The sequence below is a fragment of the Heteronotia binoei genome, chromosome 2, assembly GCF_032191835.1.
Source record: "Heteronotia binoei isolate CCM8104 ecotype False Entrance Well chromosome 2, APGP_CSIRO_Hbin_v1, whole genome shotgun sequence".
NCBI lineage: Eukaryota > Metazoa > Chordata > Lepidosauria > Squamata > Gekkonidae > Heteronotia > Heteronotia binoei.
The window spans coordinates 36,027,422-36,050,377 of record NC_083224.1 but is presented as its reverse complement, the minus strand read 5'-3'; the positions used below and the strand labels follow the sequence as shown (position 1 = coordinate 36,050,377).

General features: G+C 44.5%; 1 protein-coding gene across 2 annotated transcripts in view; it reads right to left on the bottom strand.

Moving 5' to 3' along the window:
• SALL4 (spalt like transcription factor 4) overlaps positions 1-3,114 on the bottom strand; it is a 34,620-nt gene extending 31,506 nt beyond the window's left edge. The window contains exon 1 of one of the 2 annotated variants that reach the window (XM_060230778.1): positions 2,817-3,114. In XM_060230778.1, coding sequence (XP_060086761.1) covers positions 2,817-2,889 — 73 coding nt within the window. In that variant the 5' untranslated portion in view covers positions 2,890-3,114. Of the gene's footprint in view, positions 1-1,948; positions 1,986-2,816 lie in introns of those variants that run through there. The other variant, XM_060230780.1, reaches the window with a different exon arrangement.
• Positions 3,115-22,956: the final 19,842 nt, after the last annotated feature.

Sequence of the window (22,956 nt, the reverse complement as noted above, 5' to 3'; positions counted from 1 at the left end):
CACCTGCTTTTAAGGAACTTACTGTGCAACCCTATGTAAGGTTACTCCACTCTAGTTTCATGAATTTCAGTGCATTTGGAGTAACTTTGCATAGAACTGTGCCGTAAACAGCTCTTCTTTATTTTGTGCTATAAACACAATAATTTAGTGGTTTACCCAAGGCAAGAAGTCAGACGTTTCTCATCTAGGCACTGAACAGACTCAAAAGCTTAAACATTATGCTCTCCCGCTCTTCTAAAGTTTAGTCACAGAGCCATGAGCTCCCATCCCGACAGAGTTTAAGAGTCCACGTCCATTTAACCCAGCTCTGCGACACCAGGAAGAACAAGACCTAAACCATGAAAGGGTTCGATCTCCAAAGACAACGGGTAGGAAATGCCTTTTTCTTCCACTCGGCAGCTCAATGCAGTGTCCTCCGAGTGGCGCCAGAGAGCAACCGAAATGTTCCTTTCTACTCGCGAAAAAAAGTTGCCTTCCAAACAATTGACTAGGATTGAAGAGCGTCATGTTGTTACCGGGTGATAAGAAGCTGGAACAGAATAAACCGGAGGGGTGGGGGGAGGATCGTCCGTCTTTTACTTTACTGGTAATTAAAAGAGCTCCCCACCACTGAAAGAGAAGTGGGAGAGGGAAAGCAGTTGTTCTGCTGCAAATCAGCGTGTGAAAAACGTGAAATTGACGCATTAAGCAATATATCTGGAAACGAGGTGGCTCCGGCAGGACTTCGAGCGCACGTAGGCACCCATCGAAGCACTTCGCCTATTTTCTTTCCCCCTCCTCCCCTCCCGAGCACGGAAACTCCGGCGAAGTTATTAACCCTTTTGTTTCAAGACAGCCCCCAGGAGGTGGCTCGCTTGCTTTCCAAGCAGCGGGCGAAGATTTACATGTGGAAACATCACCCCCCCACCGACCCCCCCTCCTCCCCATGCGCCATCCTAACCATATGCACAAAGGGAAAACAGTCATGCATTAAACATGGGATTTATGGCCCTCTGGCCAGATTGCCGTTTTCTTAAATCACCATTAACCGGACTCAACAATTGCACTTTCGGACTCAAAAGAAAAGGGAAGCGAGCGAGGGGGAGGGGGAAGCCTACAAACCTCCCGCGGGTTTGCAAAAGAGAAGCACCCCCACCCACTCCCTAATGTACATTGTTACCGTCCATTTTCATCTATTGTGGTGATGGGGAGAGGATTTTGGAAAGCTGAATCTTAAAAGTTCAACCTAACTTAAAAATAAAAAACCCCTTGTTTTATTATTCTATCCCATTTTCCAAGCACTCATCATTGGGAAGAAGCAAAGTGCACTTAAAAGTATCTGCAAAAAAAGTTATCTGCCAAGCGTCACTGACGCCCTCAAGGAATACCCAAACGGCTTTCCCCGATCGCTGATCGAATTAATAATGAAATCCCAATTTCCCGTTTTACTCAGCCAATCGATCACTTCCCCTCCCCGTAACTGCATCAGTTAAGGATCGCATGGACTAAATAGCCAAAGCTCCAAGCTTTTTAAAAACCTTCTCTCTCCCCCACCCGGGATTTACTCCGAACCACCCTTTGAAAATCAACTAAAATCTGAAATTTAAGCACAGACTACAATCCAGTTTTCCGATTTCCCCCCTCCCCGACGCAACGCATCGCATTCAATGCATCACTTCCCCCCTCCAAAAACCAGGCATTTAAAAGTCTCCGAGTTAACCTTCTAGCGAGTTCTGCAATAGCAACGGCTCATCCACCCCCCATCATCATAGCTAGTAAAATTCTACGAAGAAAAGCCCGAAATTTCTCGCTTCTATAGAAAGAGGGGGGGGGAGCAAACCCCCCCCCCCCAAAAAAAGAGCCATGCAGCAGCAGCTGGAAAGAGAGAAAAGCCAGCGGCGTGTTTGGGAAATATTTTAAGGCGATCGCCTCTCCCCTCCCCACCCCCCAGCACACCATATTAGCTCACCGGAGTTATTTTAGGAAGTCGGAAATCAAAGATGGCTGGAGGTCAAGCCACAAAAGGTCCCGGGTTGGTTGCCATCTCTCGTGCTCCCTCGCCAGAAAAGAGAGCCCCAAGTTTGAAGGTACTTTTTGGGGGACCAAAACAGCGAGGACCCCCCCCCTTTGCAAATAAAGGGAGGAGACCCCCACCCCCACCCAGGCACCCTCCTTACATTACAAAAGGTGACTCGCGGTGTTTCTTTCGCCTGCCTCCCCAAAGATTTCCCCCAGCGAGGAAAAAAAGTTCGGGGAGTTTGCCCTCCTTTGGAATCGCGGGAGAAATTGACCCACCGCAAAGGATGCTAAAAGAGATCGCGGAGCCGCGTATAATACGAAAAGTTTTTTTCCCCCCACCGGGTGGGGAGAACGAAAAGGGGACAGAAGACAAGATAGGTAAAGAGAGTGGAGTTAAAAAAAAAGTTTTTAAATTGTTTAAAAATTAGAAAGGGGGGGGGGGGCTCCCTTTTATTAAAAAAAAAAAGTGATCAAAATCCGGATCCAGTACGGATTGGCTATAGACGGAAAGGGGGGGAAGGAAGAACCCTTGAAAATTAAAATGATAATAATACGCACATTTTCTGCTCCGCTCCGGGGGGGGGGGAGAACCACAAGAAAGCGCTTAGGGGAATGAAAAAGTGGTCCAGGTCCCGAAGAGATCCCTTTGGTCAAAGATCGCAAAAAAGGGAGCCCCAACGCGCTAAGGAAGTGGGTGGGAGAAAGAACCCACTCGCACACACAAAAAACAACTAAGCCCCCCCCCCCCCGGTTGATTTCTTTTGCCCATCAATTAAAGTTGGTAAATTGACCCGGGGGCTCCCTCGGCCGTGCTTTACCATTTGCTACATCCGGGGGCGGCTGCTCGTCTGAATGGATGTGCTGCGGCTTCGCCTGCTTGCGCCTCGACATGGTGCACCCGCATCGGGAGCGAAATAGTAGCAATTATTTTCTGCTTCTTCACAACAAATTCCTAGAGTTGGGAAATTACTCCCGGGACTGGAATGCGCATGTCAGAGTAATTATGATTATCAATAATGCATTGCGATTTATCATGGGTCCCTGACAGCTGATTGGCTTGAGGCCAAGAGCTCACAGATTATTCAAATAAGGTCCATTGATCAGGGAGCAGAAGGGCACGCTGGGCATTGTAGTCTCCTCTTGGACCGGGCTGCTGGGCGCTCGTCCATGTGATCGAAGCCTGGACAATTGCAATGTAAACTCACACGCAAGGGAGTGAAACTCGAGATTGGCTACTGCCTGATTGGATTATATTTCCCTTAAAACAAGCGGGTGGAGTGGGGGAGGGAAGTCAAGCAAAAATATCCTGGATCCATCTTTGAAAGTAAACAAGCAACCGGGCAGCCTGGGCTATCAGGAGAGAACAATACTTCTGTTATCTCTTACCTGATAATATATTTGAGGGGGAAAATTGTCTCCTGCCTTTTAAAAGCAATTAACTTGTGTAAAAGGCAGTTCTGGAAAAGAGTGTAAAACTGGAAGAAACTTAATTCTTCCATTTGCAATCAAACAAATACCTTTCCTCAGCCCAATTCTGTGCATTTTTACTCAAAAGAAAGACCCATTGGGTTCAATAGCAATTATTCCTATAGGACTGCAGCTATATTTAGTGTCCTTTGCTTGGATTGAGGCTAGCTTTTGCACAGGGAGTGAAATTCTTTTTTAAAAAATTAACAGCATATTTAATCAGCCACAGATCAGTGTATCTATATAGACTGTAATGTTCTAGTTTAGGGGGCCATTTATATCTAAGTTTTTGAGTGCCAAAGATTCTTCATGTTCCTATTTGTGTTTTATTTTACTTTATTCATTTGTACTCCACCTTTGTCCCCAATGGGGTCCCAAAGCAGCTTATATTCTCCTTGCCTCTGTTTTATCCTTACAACAGCCCTATCAGGTAGGTTAGGCTGAGAGCGTGTGTCACCCAGCAAGCTTCTATGGCACATTTGAACCTGGGTCTCCCAGATAATGATCCAGCACTCTTAATCACTAGACCACAGCAATTCTCAATCCAAGTAATATCCCAGCAGTCCTTACAAACAGCCCTTTAAGGTAGGTCCTTAAAATTATTACTTTCACACTGAAAACATGGGAGATAGTGAGAGAAGTGGCTAAACCTAAAACCACCTGAAGAGTTCCGAGCGTTGGGCCTGAAGGGGCTTTGTGAATCACACTATAGCATATCTTGTTTCTTTAATGAATTTCTGAGTCCAGAGACACCTTTAAGACCAATAAATTTTTATTCTTTGTATAAGCTTCCATGTGTATGCACACAAAAGCTTATACCCAGAATAAAACTGTTGATCTTAAAGGTGTCACTAAACTCAAACTTTGTTCTGCCAATTCTAACCAACCCACCTGAACTGATCTGTAATGAATGAATGCTTGCTCCTTTCTGGATACATATGCCTTAGGTTATGTGTTTGTTCTTTAGCAGGGCCTCTGTGCCTTTATCAGTTTTATTGCAGAGACAAAGAGGTTCATCTTTTTTTCCTCCTTTTGGCACCACTGGAGAAAACTTCTCCCCCACAGTGCAACTGTTAGAGAGGCACAGGAGTTGTGTCAGTGATAACCCAACAAGTTCCACTTTGAACATAATGCGGTACAAAGTTTGATAAGCAAATTAATATGCTGCCTTTTATGTTTGAGAGAATAAAGCAGTTGGTATTGGGGTATGAGTTCAAATGCTTCTTCTGCCATGGACTAGGCATTCTGTTGCACAAGACATTGTCTATTATCTACTCTGTTAAATAGATATTTATACCCTGCTTTCCTCATCAATGGGGACTTAAAGCAGTAGATGACCTCATTCTCCTATATTCCATTTTATCTTCACAACAATATCTGTGAGGTAGATTAGGCTGGGAGAACATGACTGGCCCAAGGTCACCCAGCAAACTTCCATGGCAGAGGGGGAATTTGAACCTGGGTCTCCCAGGTCTTACTCTGATACATAAACCACTGCACCATATTGGAGTGGGAAAAGCAATAAAGTACTCTTTTTAAAAATGAAACGTTATAGGCGCATGTACATTTCACTTATAGAGAATCATGCCAATAAAGGATTTATCTTGCAAAGCTCAAAAAGTGGTTTCTGGGTTTAAATCTCCAGCAAGTTATTTACACACACCCCCAGTTGATTCACACTTCATTTGTACACTTGGGTATACAAACTACCCAACATTTCAGTGGAAAATCTTATGCAGAGCGGCACCAGTTGGAAATAAAGGGTGACACAAATGCATTTTAAAGGGGTGACATTTCGTTATAATAAACATCGAAATCAAGAAAGGATTGACCCATTGATGGTGGGGAAAGACAGTTAGTACATTTGCTATTTAAACTCTTACATACTTAGGCTCGTGATCTATTATGCTGGCTAGATTATACATAAACCAATTACTCCACAATGTTCTAACAGATTATTTTAAAATGACTTAATCATACTCGGTTCTTCTTAATGAATGCATTCCACATACATTTTGCCCTGATACTTTAAAAACTATAATACTTTTTTTAAAAAAATGTTAAATGCTTCTCAGGAATGAGTATACTTTCCCCTCCCAATAAGGCTCAGATAAAGTGAGTGATTTAAGAGTTATAACATAGGCATGCAGTCTTGGAAATTGGTTTAGCTGGGGTTAGCAATACCACACAAGATGGCAGCAGGAAAGTGGACTCAAATTGGCAGCTTCAGTGAGTTTGGTATCATAAATCTGTTTGAAACCATAAAAGATCTGAGATAATAAGCATGTCCAAACTCATAAACTACACCTTTTTATGTTTTTAAAGAAGAAAACACACCATTCCCCCTTTGCACTGATATAATCAAGACAGACAGTCTTGCAAAAAGTGTTTCTGTGAGTGACGGCATTAGATCTGTACAAAACAGAAATGTTCTACAGAGCATTCATATAGAGGGATTAGAACTGGAGTACAATGCAATAGCTCCGGAGGTGGCTTTTATAAGTCCATTGCACATAGGGTTGCCAAGTCCAATTCAAGAAATATCTGGGGACTTTGGGGATGGAGCCAGGAGAGTTTGGGGGTGGAGCCAGGAGACATTAGGGGTGGAGCCAAGATCAAGGCTGTGACAAGCATAATTGAACTCCAAAGAGAGTTCTGGCCATCATATTTAAAGGGACGGCACACCTTTCAATTCCTTCCTTCCATAGGAAATAATGAAGTATAGGAGCACTTTCTTTTGGGGCTCATAGAATTGGACCCCCTGATCCAATCTTTTTGAAACTTGGGGGGTATTTTGGGAAGAGGCACTAAATGCTATACTGAAAATTTGGTGCCTCTACCCCAAAAAACAGCCCCTCCGGAGCCCCAGATACCCACAGATCAATTCTACATGATTTTCTATGGGAATAAATCTCCATAGGGAATAATAGAGTTCCCAGCAGACATTTCCCTCCCCTCCCCCCGCTTTCTGACGACCTTGAAGCGGGGGGAGGGTCTCCAAACTGGGGGATCCCCTGCCCCCACCTGGGGATTGGCAACCCTAATTGCACAGTTTATTGTATTGTATCATTTTCCTCTGACTGCCTTGTCTTCTGTCTCTGTAACCCCCTTCCTGTATGTCATCCCTTACACAGTTTTTTTTTTAGTTCCTGTCTAATTTCACAATCCATATGCTATTTGCATTGTCTGTGGATGTCTTAGGCTGTTGGCCTGAATTGCTTTTCAAAAAATATTTTGTAGTCCTCCACAAATCTCAGTCAGAAAGGGGAGCTACAGATGAAGTCAATAAATGATAAATGAACAAATGAGAGTTCTCACAAACAGAGCTTTGTGCAAAATCATACAGAATGTGGCTGGTTTGGCTGAGGTAGCTTAAGAGCCAGTGTGGTGTGGTGGTTAAAGTGTCAAACTGGAATCTGGGAAATCCAGATTTGAGTCTCCAGTCACGCCATGGAAACTTGCTGGGTGACCTTGGGCCAGTCACACACTCTCATTCTAACCAACCTCACAGGGTTGTTGTGTAGGTAAAATGGAGGAGAGAAGAATAATGTTAGCCACTTTGGGTTCTTATGGGGGAGAAAGAGGGATATCGATAAAGTCGCTAGCTAAATAAAGAATTCTGCAAAATGTTGCAGTTCTTAAGCCCTGTTAAAATCACAATATGAAGATGCACACTGTGCTTTTGATTTATTTAAGGGTTCCTTTTGAAAATCACCTTTCTTGATCTTATAAATTTCCACATATGTTGAAGTCTCTCAGAAAATGCTAGCTCTTTATGATATTGGATTGTAAGGTTGCCAATTCTGGTTTGGTAAATTCCTGGAGATTTTGGGGGTGGAGTCTGAGGAGGTGAGGCTTAAGGAGGGGAGGGGCTTTAGTGGGATATAATATTGACAAGGAGTCCACCCTCCAAAGCAGCCATTTTCTCCATAAAGTGGTTCCAGAACTCTGTTCCACGGCATTCCCCCAGCCCTGCCCAGACCCCACCTGCAGAACGACAACCCTAGGTGGTTGCTTATAATGAGGTTTTCAACAGAAGTCTTTGGGGCAGAAACACTAACTTTCAGCTACAGATTTCAGCATGGTGTGCTTTCTTTTATGGCAGTGGGGAACTAAGAATGCCAGTGTGATAGGAAGAGTAAGAAAAAAAAAAAAGGGGGCAGCTTTTTCCCGATGCATCAAGCATACAAATCCATTTGAAAGTGTGCTAGTCAAATATCAGCCATTTTCGCACACAGCTCACCTCATGGATTTTGGAATTTGCCACCTATTCATTTTCTGCTTTAGAAATATCAGTTAGATGTTTGCTGAGCAATTACTTTAGCCATTGTGCATTCAAACCACTTACTGTCAGGGAAACGTTGATGGTCAGAGATTCTTGGAAGGCTGCAGCAGAAGGGTGAAAACACATAAAGATGACCATTTTCACACACAGCTTACCTCGCAGTCACAATCCTGTTCCCTCCGCAGCGTCTGGTCGGATTTCCCACCATCTGCGCCGAAGCTACAGGAAGTGCCGCAGCTTTTGCATAGCAAACGTAAACCGCTAAAACCCAGTTTACGTTTGCTACGCAAAATCCGCGGCACTTCCTGTAACTCCAGCGCAGATGGTGAGAAATCCGACAGACGCTGCGGAGGGAACAGTATTGTGACTGCGAGGTAAGCTGTGTGCGAAAACGGTCGTCTTTATGTGTTTTCACCCTTCTGCTGCAGCCTTCCAAGAATCTCTGACCGTCAACGTTTCCCTGACAGTAAGTGGTTTGAATGCACAACGGCTAAAGTAATTGCTCAGCAAAGATCTAACTGATATTTCTAAAGCAGAAAACGAATAGGTGGCAAATTCCAAAATCCATGTTATACCTATTATGCAGATCAACCAAAATAACACGACACTTTGTAATTCTACTTACGTGATACCATGCTCTGCATTGTTGAACATGACATGTTGAATGCTTAAACTTTGTTTCATGCTTCTGTAATTGTAGTCCTATTTCATTGCTTATCAGATGATCCATTTTACTGATTGCATTGATTTACATGATGTAACCTGCCTTTGAGCCCCATTGATAAAGGTTGACTGTAAATAATGTCAATAATAAATCATGCAAGCCTCTAAGGTCTCCAGATCTCTTCATCAGATTGGATTTTTTTTTTAAAAAGGTCCCAGTGGATGAATCATTCTTCAGAATGCAGATGCTTGTGCAATGCATTGTGCCATTTTTATTTGTCTTTGTTTTCTTTACTTCATTTATCACCAGCCTTTCTCAATGAGACTCAAGGCAGATTACAATACCTATGAAAATCCAGGAAAAAAAAGAAGAAAAGTCCAGTAGCACCTTAAAGACAAACATGATTTGTGGCAGGGGATGAGGTTTCCTGAGTCTGTGCTCATTTCTTCAAGGACGAAGTATACAGTAGAAGTATACAATAGAAGTATCTGAAGAAGGGAGCAGTGACTCACAAAAGCTTATCCCCTGCCACAAATTTTGTCATTCTTTAACGTGCTACTGGACTCTTGCTCTTTTCTGCTGCTACAAACAGATGAGCATGACTACCCATCTTGATCTGTAAAAAACCAATCATGCAATATAAGGCATCCACTCAACAAGGCAAAAGTCAGGAGAGGGCGGGATATAAATCTGATAAATAAAAAGATAAATAAGTAATTAGGTTTAGAGAAATTAGGAAACCATGCAACCAAATACTGTCTGAGGCTTGACATAGCATAAACAATGCAGAACGTGGATGACAAGGGTAGAAGACGGTGCAGTGAAAACAAGGCGGCGCATACAGTAAACACTGCAGTGGACTGCAGTCCTCTTCAGCTATGAAGGTGGCTCATGGAGTCCTTCCATAATACTAGTTCTAATCCTTTTATGCAACTATTCCCCTGAACATTTCTGTTATGCACAGTCTGCAAGATGGTAGACGGATGGGGGCCTAAAAGGTATCACATGGATTTTGTTTCTGGGATTCTGCAACTGGTGATTTGAAGCCACATTCCTCCAAAAATAATAATAATCTGGTTTCTCTGAAGGGACCTTGGGATGAAAACACCAGTTGTACAAATCCTGGGAGTAGAAAACCTTGCTGATTATTGTTATAAAGTTTCGCTAGTGCTTCTCCCGTGGCTTGTTTCTCAACTACCTTTTATGACCTACTACCACAGTGTCATGGCACCACTGGTGTGTAATTGGAAAACAGCTAAAACTCTGGAAATGGATGGCACAGGCTAGTCTGATCTTGTCAGATCTCACAAGCTAAATGGTTTGTATATGGATTGTATATATTGTTTGTATATGGATAGGAAACCACCAGGGAAATTCAAGGATGCTATGCAGAAAAAACCCACAGCAAGAGTCCCCATCCTTTTCAAACCTGCGGGCACCTTTGGAATTCTGATACATTGTGCCAGGCATAGCTTCAAAATGGCTGCCACAGGAGGTGCAGCCAGCCACAAAATGGCTGCTACAGATTACCTTCAGTCACACAGTGAAGATCTTTGTCCTGTGGTGGCAGCTGCTGCTAGGGTTGCCAAGTCCAATTCAAGAAATATCTGGGGACTTTGGGGGTGGAGCCAGGAGACATCAGGGCGGAACCAGGAGCAAGGGTGTGACAAGCATAATTGAACTCCAAGGGAGTTCTGGCCATCACATTTAAAGGGACTGCACACCTTTTTAAATGTCTTCCTTCCATAGGAAATAATGAAGGATAGGGGCACCTTCTTTTGGGGCTCATAGAATTGGACCCCATGGTCCAATCGTTTTGAAACTTGGTGGATACTTTGGAGAGAGTCACTAGATACTATACTGAAAATTTGGTGCCTCTATCTCAAAAAACAGTGCCCCTAGAGCCCTCAAAACCTCCAGATCAATTCCCCATTATACCCTATGAGAATTGATCTCCACATAGAGAATAATGAAGTACTCAGCAGACTCCCCCCCCCCCCCCCGCCATTTCTGGCAACACTGAAGGGGGATCGGCCTCTCTACTCTATTTTTCAAAGTAACACAGACACCCCATCCCAAGAGGAAGTGTTTTCATCAGTGACTGAAGCCTCCAGAGGTAGAAATGCACATGGTCCTCTGGGGGCGGAGCTCCCCCCCCCTCCGCCGGCCAGACTCTCCGAGGAGACGCCTGTAGCAGCCGGAGAGGATGCAAGGACTACGAGTCGCAGCATGCACCTCGTGAAGGGAGGCTGCGCCGTTTCCCCCCCCCCCCTACCACTTCCACGTTCTTGGAGATCGGGGGGAAAGGCTCCTAATCCAGGGGTCCCCCGGCAGGGCGGGGGGGTTGGGAACCCTAGCTGCTGCCTAAGTAACATAGTTAGAAGTCAGCACTGCCAATCAAATCTCCAGTGCCCAAACAGAAGCAAAAGACCCACCTAGCCCTGCCCACATTCTAAAAGCACTTGGCAGATACCAGAAGAGGTGTTGGCAGGTGCCATGGTTCCCCACTCCTCCAAACACACCGGCTGATGTGATCTTGAGTCAGTCAGAAGCTCTTGCAGAGCTGTTCCACTTCTTGAAAGAGCTCTCTCAGCTCCACCTACCTCACAGGTCATCTGTTGTAAAGAGGGGAAGGGAAAGGAGATTGTAAGCTGCTCTGAAACTCTTTCAGGTAGTGAAGGGTGGGGTATAGATCCAATCTCCTCTTCTTTGGGCACCATATTGTTTTTAGGAGGTCACCACCACCACCAGTCAGTTGTGACTTGACAGCACTTTCCACCACCTTAGGGCACAGGAAGGTGGAGTAGGGAATATGGCCGGTCCACACCCTTTTCTCCCTTTCCTGCTGCTGGGAAAAGGAGGGCCCTGAGTCTTCTCTCCCAGCTCAAGTTTAAGCCTTGCAACCCCAGCAGGAGAATTTTGACTATTGTTGGGGTCAGGGTAATCTACAGATTGAGAATCCCTGGTGCACCTGAGAACAGGTGTGGTGTAGTGGATTTAAGTGTTGGACTAGGACCCTGAGCAACCCAAGTTTGAATCCCCACCTCTACCATAGAAGCTCATTGTGTGCCTTTGGGCTCTTTACAAACTTTCAGCCCTGTTAGGCTTGCCAATCTCCATGTGGTCAATACAATAAAGAAATTCCAACTGTGTAGTAGTATAATAAAATGGGTTTTTTTTTATCACTTTCATGTACGATATCATAATTACTACAGGGAACAGGGGGTGGCTGAAGATCTCCCAGAATTACAAGTGATCTCCAGAGATCAGCTGGTCTAAAGAAAATTGCTGCTTTGGATGGTAAACTCTATGGAAGAAGAAGAAGAGGAGAAGGTGATTGGATTTATACCCCACCTTCACTATCCAGAGCGCTTTACAATCTCCTTTCCTTTCTCTTCCCCACAACAGACAACATGTGAAGTAAGTGGAGCTGAGAGCTCTGACAGAAATTGCTCTTGAGAGGAACAACTCTGTGACAACATGTGATTAACTCAAGGTTACATCAGCAGGTGCATGTGAAGAAGTGGGGAATCAAACCCGATTCTCCCAGATAAGAGTCCAAGCACTTAACTACTACACCATATTGGTGAGAGAGAGGAGGAGGGGAGAATGATGATCGAAGCCTCTTTGAGTCCCACGTGTGGTAAGAAAAGCATAACAGAAATAAATAAATGCATCAAATGCATTCTCAGAAATAAATAAAAGCATCAAACAAATGCAAATACATTTTCTGTGTGGTGAGATGGTATTGCATGTTGCAGCTGCCATGGAGGTCAATGATGACCTGTAAGCTGCTTCTGGAGGTCTCCAGGTGAAAAACACAAGCCTGGCGACACTGTTATCTATTTAAATAGCATTATCAGTTTGCATGATAAAGCACAGAGTAAACATAGGCAGAGAGTTTTATATATATTTACAGTTGTGAATAGGAGAAAATATCCACATACTCTCAAAATACATTCCCACCCAAACTGACAGAGCACACTTTTAAGATGAACAAAAGAACCTCTGCAAATTCCAAAAATAAAAGTCATGGAATACCTTTATTTGGACCAACCAAAATAACTCAAAAAAGTGTGTATTATGTTAAAAAGTGTCATCTAAGATAAATCAATCAATCTAGAGGCGCCAATGGCTCCACTCAGGATCTCAATTCTAGGCAATGCTTCATAGTGCTAAGAGCACCTCCAGAGATGGGCAGCATTACATGCACATTTTGGAGATCTCAGCGTAGGGTCATAGGTCACCCAGCCTGCTCTGAAGCATGGAATCAGCCAGTGTTGACATTAGGAAGTATAATGGTCTATGTGGTCTAATCCTCACCACTTGTGTTCTGGGACTCAGTGAATGATTGCTAACTGTCCACTCACAAATACACACATGCTTAGAGATAGAACAGAATCCCCACAAAGTCTAATGTAGTATTTAAGGTGTTGGACTGAGATCTGGGAGAGTCAGGTTCAAATCCCCACTCTGCTAAGGAGGCTTGGGCCAGCCACTCTTTCTAAACCCAACCTACTTCACAGGGATGTTGTGAGGACAAAATGGAGGAGAGGAGAATAACATAGTAAACCACTTTGGGCCCCCATGGAGGAGAAAAGAGGGATAGAAATAAAAACAGCTTGATGGAAATTAGCTGAAATGGCACTCCATGCAAAGGAATAGCCTTCTCACCTCTTATTTATATTCACCTCTTAGGTTGCCAGGAGTTCACCAAGAGACTCTGCCTCTCACTGTTAGCAGCAGCATTTCATAAACATTTGTGTGGTGGAAAATGCAACTACCACCTTTCCAGCAAACTCTTTAGGTCACCGGCACTGTTTTGGGGGAGTAGCTGTCAACTGTGTTGTGAGTCATGACAAACAAAGGCAAATGAATGGCACCAAATACTGCTGTATGTCATTCAGGACAGTTGTTGCATCTGCTCTGTTCACACATTTCTTGTGTGTGTGTGTGTGTGTGAAGTGCTGTCAAGTTGCAGCCAACTTTTGGTGACCTCAGCAAGGGGCTTTGAAGACATGAGAAGCATTGGTAGTTTGCCACTGCCTTCCTCTGTTTCTTTGTATAACACTTTTGCCATCTACCCCACAAACGAAGAATGGATGTGGATTTTATGAAAGTCACATGACATCATCTGAGACTTCCCTCTGTTCTTCCCTCTAGGCAGGAAGTAACGATCTATGGTGGATTAGGCTGTCAAAGGAGGGAATGGAATGGGATCTTAATTTAATAATATTTTAATAAGCAAACAGATGAGAGGTAGAGGATCTTTTAAATGAGAAGTCTGTATTCCTTCTCCCTTTTTGCCTTATCTCCAGAGAATCTTAGCACTGAAGATAATGCATGCCTCCATGTTATTTGTGTTGAATATTTATTCCTTGTTGGGAACTAATTTTGGCTGAAAAGCAAGATACACAATCAATAATTTTTTTTTTTGTCCTGTCATTTAATCTTTAGGGGAGGACAATTCCTCCATAGCACGGGCATAAGTATGACCACCCTGCTACGATGGACAGAAGAGCAGCAGCAAACAAAGAAGTTGGCAGTCCTGTTGTGAATACAACAAAGGTTGTAGAGATGAACTAAGGATGCTCAAATGAAGGATGAGAGCTGGGGTGGTACAGTGGTTAGGGTCAGGGGTGGAATTCTAGCAGAAGCTGCTTTGCATATTAGGCCACACACCCCTGATGTCGCCAATCCTCCAAGAGCTTACAAAGCTCTTTTTTGTGAGCTCTTGGAGGATTGGCTACATCAAGGGGGTGTGACCTAATATGCAAAGGAGCTTCTGCTAGAATTCCACCCCTGGTTAGGGTGTTGGTCTAGGGCCTGGGAGGTCCAGGTTGGAAGCTTGTTGGGCAATCTTGGGCCAGTCACACACTTTCTGTCTAACCTAGCTCACAGACTTAATATGAGGATAAAATGGAGGATTGGAGAAAGCCGTGAGCTGCTTTGGGTGTCCACTGAGGAGAAAAGTGGGGCATAAATAAATAAAAAATATTTTCCCCAGTTTTATTTGAAGTTTAAACATGGTACAGCTATGATGTAAACATATTTGCAAATAAGAGAGAACAGTACATACGAGGAATGTTGTAGCATTTTACAATACACACAATTCTGTACGCTATCAGATATTGCGTGAAGTAATGTCATAAGCAAGATATGAGGTTTATCTACAACATATACAAGTCAAAGGCTTGAATAATTTTCTGTATAATAAGAACACTAAATATAAAGTATAAAGAATGATGCTATGTTATTCAGTGTTGTAGAGTATTTCATTGTCCCACAGTAGGGAGAGTTATCTGGTGTAGTGTATGAGTAATATAAGGATCTTAGATGTGGATTAAAAATAAAGTAATTTGAGATTACATGGATCATGAGGAAGATAATAAATAAATATTTTTCATCAGATACATGCACCAGGATGTGCTCGGAAAGGAGAAGAGGGTCAAACTCACCCCTATGAATATAGGTGTTTGAATCAGAAAAAATAGAATGAGAAAAACAGATTTGTTTCTGAAGATTCTGAATTCAAGATTGAGGTCATCCACCCCACCCCCCAGCTCCCTTGTCCCTTCTTTGCATATCCCATTTTCCCCCTGTACACAAGAGATCATGGGTTGGATCCAACCAGCTTTTTCATTCAGTCTTTCTCAGTTCCCCTACTTACCACAACCCCCGTCCCATACAGCTCCTTTAATGCAGGGCTCATGATCCCTAGCATAGACTTTGGATATTCAAAGGTACCCCTTTGGTCTTCATCATGGGGCCTTTTAGGGTTGCCAGTTCCCTGCTGGGAATGAACGCAGGTTGGGGGCAGGGAACCCCCTGGCTTGGAGGCCCTACTCCTGCTTCAGGGTTAGCAGAAGGGGGGGAAATGTCCACTGGGCATTCCATTATACCCTATGGAGACTGATCCCCATAGAGTATAATGGAGAATCGATTTGTGGGTATCTGTGCGGGGGTGGTGGATTTTTTGAGGTAGCCAAATTTTCAGAATAGCACCTGGTGCCTTTTTTCCAAACTCCACCCTAAATTTCAAAAAGATTGGACCAGGGGGTTCAATTCTATGAGCCCCCAAAGAAGGTGCCCCTATCTTCCATTATTTCCAGTGGAGGGAAGGCATTGAAAAGGAGTGTGGTCCCTTTAAATGCAATGGCCAGAACTCCCTCTAGAGTTCAATCATGCTTGTCACACACTTGCTTCTGGCTCCACCTTAAAATCTCCAGATATTTCCTGGGTTGAACCTGGCAACACTACTGGTCCACCAGTAGCCCCTTGGTATCCACCAGGGCAAGGGACTTCTTGGTAGCTGCCCCTGTCCACTAGAGCCAGCTCCTCAAGGACATTCATGCCCTGTGGGATCTATTAGGGTTGCTCTCTCTCTCTCTCTCGGCTTGGCTTCGCGAACGAAGATTTAAGAAGGGTGCAATAGTCCACGTTTGCTGCAGGCTCGCTGGTGGCTGACAAGACCAATGTGGGACAGGCAGGTCCGGCCACAGCGGCTGCAGGGAAAAGTCTGATTTAGGGTTGGTCCTGTAGCAGTGCGATTCTTCCTCAATCTCCTTTTGTCCTCAAGACCAGCTATGCGTGTGTTCTCAAAGGAAGAGACAGCCTGGTGGATGGTGTGCCTCCATGCTTTGCGATCTGAGGCTAGGTCAGACCACTGGTGATGGTTGATGTGACAGGTGCTAAGGGATTTCTTCAAGGAGTCCTTGTACCTCTTCTTTGGTGCCCCTCTGTTTCGATGGCCGGTGGAGAGTTCGCCATACAGGGCAATCTTGGGAAGGCGGTGGTTTTCCATCCTAGAAATATGCCCTGCCCAGCGCAGCTGCGTCTTCAACAGCAGTGCCTCGATGCTGGTAACCTCTGCCTGCTTGAGGACTTCAGTGTTGGTGTTGTTATTTTTCGACCGCAAGTAAGGATGCCCGTTGACCGCGGCTAGCCAACTGGGGTGGGGGAGACGAGCTTTGTTTAGGCCACCTTTTCTAGGCCCCTCTCCGTGTGGAGCAAGCAGTGCTGTCCCTAGATAAGGCTGCTTGGTCGTTCAGGGTGCTGCCGAAAGATGCTTTCGTCTCCGGGTTAGCATCAGGCGACCAATATCCTGAACCGCCTACATGCAGGATCGGGACTGCGGCTTCCAGTGGCACCTTCCACCTGCCGTTTCGCCCCTTGCATATCGCTGCAGGACTTGATGCGTTGTGAGTTGTGTGTGTGGATATGCCCTTCAGGCCTGCGCAGAGGAATTTTTTAGGTGAAGCGCAGTGTGCGCGGTACTGGCTCCACCCTTTCACCTGGGGGTCATCTGCCATGGCCCAGTAAGCCGGGACGCCGGCAGTGAGTCCTCCAGGTGGTAGGTGTTACATTAACGAGCTCTATCTGCCCGGGTTTGATGTTAGAGTTTTCCTTCTCTTAGGCTGACGAGGTTGGTGGGCCCAGCCTGCCCATCCGGTTATACCGCCGGACAATTCGGTCGCACCATGACGTAGCAAACTCTGTGAAAACGGGGGGGACCAGCGAGAAGGTGTTGCTACGGATGCAGTAATGCAGGAGAGGCCATTGCAGTGACCATCTGCCAGGCATAGCCAGACAGTGACCACGCGGCGTTCACTACACCGGGAGAGGAGAGGCTATGTATTGCGCATGCACTTTCCCTGGGGGGGTAGGATTCCCAGAGGGAGCCCACCCCCCACCACCCCCCATTAGGGTTGCATGGGGTACACAAAGCTGCCTTGTTTTATGCGGCATTTAATTAACCAAGAGAATGGGTGAATTGGCTATCTGTTCAGATTTGTTCCAGAGCTGAGAACAAGTTGAATTTTGATTAGAATTGGTTTTATTGTGCTTATTTGTATTTATAGGTCTTATTATCTATTTTAAGTTTTAATTTTATGTTGTGCATGCTATGAACTGCCGTGAGACCTCTGTTGAGATGTTGCTGCTTGTAAATCAAATAAATAAATAGGGATCCAACCTATCATTTTCCTTAAAGTTGGTGGATTTCCATTTCATGAGACTAAAACTAGTGCCTCTGGTAAATCTGGTCCCTGAATGCTGAAACTGGGTTAACATTTAAAGGGCTGTTTTTGATACAATAGAGTTTGTTGTCTAGAATTTGCTGAATGGAAGATAATCCTTCCCTGTGATAGATATCCCAGGATACGCTGCTATGGGTTTCTTTTGCTTTCTCTCTTTTACTTTGACATGGTGATCTCTTATATAATTTCACAATCCCGCATATTGTCTTGAATGCAGTTTGTTCTTACTGGAAGAAAGCAACAAAAAATGTATTGGGAACTGAACCAAGGTCTGAAAAAAAGAGAAATCTGGGAAGCCCAAGTTAGTATCAAAGACGGATTAGGAAGCCTATAGAATCCGTAATATTTTGAAAGGCACATTAACTGGCTCCACTGCCTGAAAGAATGACAAGTATGTGGGATCGGCAGGTAAACAAACAACCGGCTGGGATGTTTGTGAAAATGCCCAAGCCGTTTCATCTCATCCAAAGTAAACATTATCAGATCTATTTTTTCACAGTATGAAGCAACAGCCTCTGGGATCAGTGGAGGAGGGGAACTGGCCCCATCCCTAAAGTTTAGACAATCACTTTTAAAAAAACATACATTAGCTTGATCTTCTAACTTGTGCAATGTAGTTTTATCACCAGGTCAGCATGTACACGCGAAGAAGAATGGGGGAAAGGCCCACACTCCTTCCCTCCCACTGCTGCATGTATTTATTCTTTGAGTACATTTTTATTTCCCCTTCCTCCGCTAATGAGTTCAGGGTGTCCTGCAGGACTCTCCTCCATCTTATGTTCACAACAACCCTGTAAAGTAGGTTAAGCTGAGAAAAAGAGTGGCTGACCACAGGTCACCCTGCGAGCTTCACAGCAAAGTAGGGATCTGAACCTGAGTGCCTCTATTCAAATCCCCACCTATTACACCATGCTGGTAGGATAACACTGGATGTGTGATGATCTGGCATGGCACATCCAGAGATCTACCTGTGAGTTCTTTGCACCCAGTTTTTGTGAGGGTCACATGTGAAGACAGAAACTATGCACCCAACTATATTGCAGGGTACGTAAATGCAGGAACTTCATAGCGCAAGCCTATGCAGAAGTCCTCCAGTCTACACCCATGTGTAATTGCAGGGTGCGCCCTAACTCTGCATAGGATTGCATTGTGAGATTTACTGCTGTATCCCCCTCCCCGCTCCTCCCCTCTCTATGCAGCAGCACTGTTGTCCTTGTTCGAGTAATGTGGTTGAGTCTATTACATATATACTCTTACACTGTGAATATTATCAAGAAGAAAGACTCCAGATACTTACCCCATTACTCTGCAGATTTAGGCTATTTCAATATTACAGGGGTGGCCAACGGTAGCTCTCCAGATGTTTTTTGCCTATAACTCCCATCAGCCCCAGCCAGCATGGCCGATGGCTAGGGCTGATGGGAGTTGTAGACAAAAAACATCTGGAGAACTACCGTTGGCCACCCCTGCAGTATTATATTGACTTCAACCCTGAAATTCTTTGGATATACCTTTTAGAAGGCAGTCATAAAAGTGTACCTTATGTGGTAGCAAAATTTTGTGTATTAGCTCTCAGAAAGCAAAATTGTCTGATTAAAGAAAAATGTTAAATGCTGAAATATGAATTTCCTTTTATTTGTGATCCTACATTTATGTATTGATTTTAAAAACTGTCTTTTTATCTGTTTTTAACCTTGCTGGTGTTTTGACCGTAATGAACCTGATTTGATTTGTGTGTGTTGGATGCGCGCCAAAGGGATACAAATACCCTATGAGCTTGGACACTATCTGGATGGGAGGGTTTCTAAGTCTTGGATAGGAAATTTCTGGAGATCTGGAAGGGGTGTGTGTAGAACCTGAGGAGGTCAGGGACCTCAGTGGACTATTATGCCATAGAGTCCACCCTCCAAAGCAGCCATCTTCTCCATGGGAACTGATCTATGTAGCCTGGATATCAGTTGTAATTTCAAGAGATCTACCTGGAGGCTGGCAACCCCACCGGGCGACCTTTGGACAGCTTACATACTTTACAACTGACGTACAGCCATGAAGTTTAAAATGAGATAACTTTTTATAGACCTCCTTGAGCTCCCTTTGAGGAAAGGCAAGATTTAAATGTGTAAAAACTGTTTATGTGAATTCGATCCCATCTCTTTTCATTCAGGGTTTCTTAAGATCCAGCCATACCTTTGAGTTCTGGGAAGCTTTATTCTCTTGTGACAATATATTACATAAACCAGCACCCTAAGTGAATAGAGAAGGAAAATGACCCCAAGAGCCCTTGAAGATATCATCAGGATTGTTCTTTTGTTTACCCAATGCAATATTATACAGAATGAGAAACAAATTCTGGGTGACTTTATTTTCTTTCCATCTTAGCAAAAATAGTATTTCTTTAAAGGTCAATTTTATCTCTATTGTTTGGGGCTAGTGTCAAGTCAGACTTTTAAAAAGTCGGTTTCACTTGAATTGAGTGCCTGTGGATGTGGGGAGTGAGAGGGATCTTCCAACAAATTTGCTTGGCTTGTTGGCAAAAATTCAAAATAGAGTTTACTGAATAGATTGTTCCCCTACCCCTCACCAGTGTGACCAATAAAGATACTGCTAGGTTTGTGTACTTTGGGGGGGGGGGCGGGAATCAAAATATTTAGTTTAGCAAATTAATAATTATTTATTCAGCAACTGCTAGGATTCTTTTTGTTATGTATGTTGAATTGTATCAAGAATCTGGGTATTCCTACTTAGCTTATTGGAGCCTGAAGAACGGAGCTTGGGGAACTTGAAACAATGGGCCGCAGGATTCTGATACCTGCTGCCCTGCACCAATCATAGGGCCTTGGCCAGTTTGAATGGGCCAATAACCTGCTAGTGCGGGAATCCAGAGTTGTATATAGTTATGGCCCCGTCGGCCGGTTGACCAGTCTCGTTAGTGCAGCCATCTACCATGCTGCCTTTAATAAAGAGCTGTTATCACTGTTACCTTGTCTCCTTGATGCTTTGAACCCACTATATTATACTTTTCCAGGTCCAAAAGTTGCAACGTAACAAGAATTCTTCCATGACAATTCTACTCATATGGAAGACTGGGTTAGAATGCCAACATGGAGGTGATTCCTTCCTTGACTGCCACCACAAGAGATGGGCAAGCAAGGCTAAAATTCAGAGTGATATTGTGTACAAGACATGTCCTGAATGTGACACCACCCAAATGGTGACCCAGATTTGCAGCCTGAGGGGAAAGTTTTCAGCTGCATCCTTTGGGACAGGGGAGAGGAAGTCTTGCTTTGGCCGCAGATTGTCTGGTTCAGGTTGGGAAATACCTGGAGATTGGAATCTGAGGAGGGAAGGAACTTCAGTGGAGTGTAACGCCATAGAGTCCATCTTCCAAAGTGGCCATTTTGTCCAGGAGAACTGATCAGTAGTAATCCCAGGACATGTCCTGTAGCCACCTGGAGGTTGGCAAACCTACATTGGAGAAGCAACCTTTGTAAAAATATGCTCTCCCAATTACAACTTACCATCACATCAAGTGTCAAAACAGACAGAACAAACTCAATACGAGGTCTAGAGACCTTATATTACTACAGCTTGCAAAATCCAAACTGGAATTCTTGTTATAAGAAAACCTATGAAAAGCTGCAGGCTTCAAACTTCTTGCACCCTGCTTGCAAAATCCTTAAAAAGAAGCAGCAGCAAAAGTCAGAATTCCCATCTAATTTGATTTCCTGCTATTAGAAGGGGGGAAGCTGTAGGCCTCAGACTTCTGACACATCCCTTTCAATCATTTGCTTCTTATTGTTACCTGCATTTCAATGTAACCTGACCTCCCAAAACAGACTGGCTTTCTGAATGAATTTATTTGTTTTAAATCATTCTTTGCTGGAATTACAACTGGAAGGCATCGACCCAAGTATCTTTCCTTGTGACCCAGGAGAAAAACAGAAAAGAAAAAGGGATTTGCAGCAGTAATTTGAGGCAGCCATTATGAATAACAAACTGATATAGATATCATATACTCCCATTGTTTAAACCTTCCTTTTATGTATGCTTGAAAGCCCATGGGCTGATGATAACACTTCACAAGAGCTGATTAGTTATTATACTCAATGGTCACATGGCAGATTAAGTATGATATGGTAGGTATACCAGCTTCCAGGTGGGACCTGGGGTTCCCCCAGAATTATAGCTCATCTCCAGACTACAGAAATCAGTTCCTCTGGAGAAAGTGGCTGCTTTGGAGGGTGAACTCTGTGGATTGTTCCCCACTGAGATCCCAGTCCCCCCCCCCCAAGCTCCATCACCAAATCTCCAGGAGTTTTCCAACCTAGATCTGGCCACCCTACCCTACACATCCCCTGCCATATGTCAAGGAGGGATCTGTCAACCTTAGATGCAGGGGTACATCTAGACTGGCTGTACCAAATTTACAGAGCAATCCTAAACAGGTCTATCCTGAATTCTACTAAATTATATCCCAGGTAGGCTTCTCAAATCCCCCGCCTAGCCAGGGGACCCCCGATTTGGAGCCTTCTCCCCCCACTCACCAAAAATCTGGAAAGCGGGGAGGAATGGCAGCCCTTCCCACCCAGCCCCGATCCCAGCAGCCTTTCCTTGCCCTTCCCTTCCCACCCAGCCCTGATCGCAGCAGCCTTTCTTCAATTTTCCCAGGCTGCTTCCCGCCCCCAATCAGCTGGCTGGTGGGGGGGGGAGGGAGCCCTGCCCGCAAAGGACCATGTGCCTTTGCACCTCTGGAGGCTTGACTTGAAAGGCTTCAATTTAGGATGGTGTGTCTGTGTTTCTGTGAAGAAGCTGGCAGCAAATGGTGAGTAGAGAGGGCGATCCGCTGCTTCAGACTCGCCAGAAAGGAGGAGGGAGAGAGAGGGAAACGTCTTCATTATTCCCTATGTGATCAATTCTCATAGGGTATAATGGGGAATTGTTCTGGAGGTTTCGGGGGCTCTGGGAGAGCTGTTTTTTGAGGTAGAGGCACAAAATTTTCAATATAGTATCTAGTGCCTCTCCCCAAAGTACCTCCCAAGTTTCAAAATGTTTGGACCAGGGGGTCCAATTCTATGAGCCCCAAAAGAAGGTGCCCCTGTCCATTATTTTTTATGGAAGGAAGACATTTAAAAAGGTGTGCTGTCCCTTTAAATGTGATGGCCAGAACTCTTTTGGAGTTCAGTTATGCTTGTCACACCCTTGTTCCTGGCTCCGTCCCCAAAGTCCCCAGATATTTCTTGAATTGGACTTGGCAACCCTAATCCCAGGGGTGGCCAAAGTGTGGCTCAGGAGCCACATGTGGCTCTTTCACGCATATTGTGTGGCTCTCGAAGCCCCCACTGCCCCATCAGTCAATTTGGAGAAGCCATTTCTATCTTTAAATCACTCCTGCAAGCCAAGCCAGGCAGTGGCTCGGAGCATGCATTTAAAGTTCCTTTCTTTCCAACTCTCCCTCCCTCCCCCATCTATTCACCTCCCTCCCTCCCTCCCTTCCAGCTCTCAAA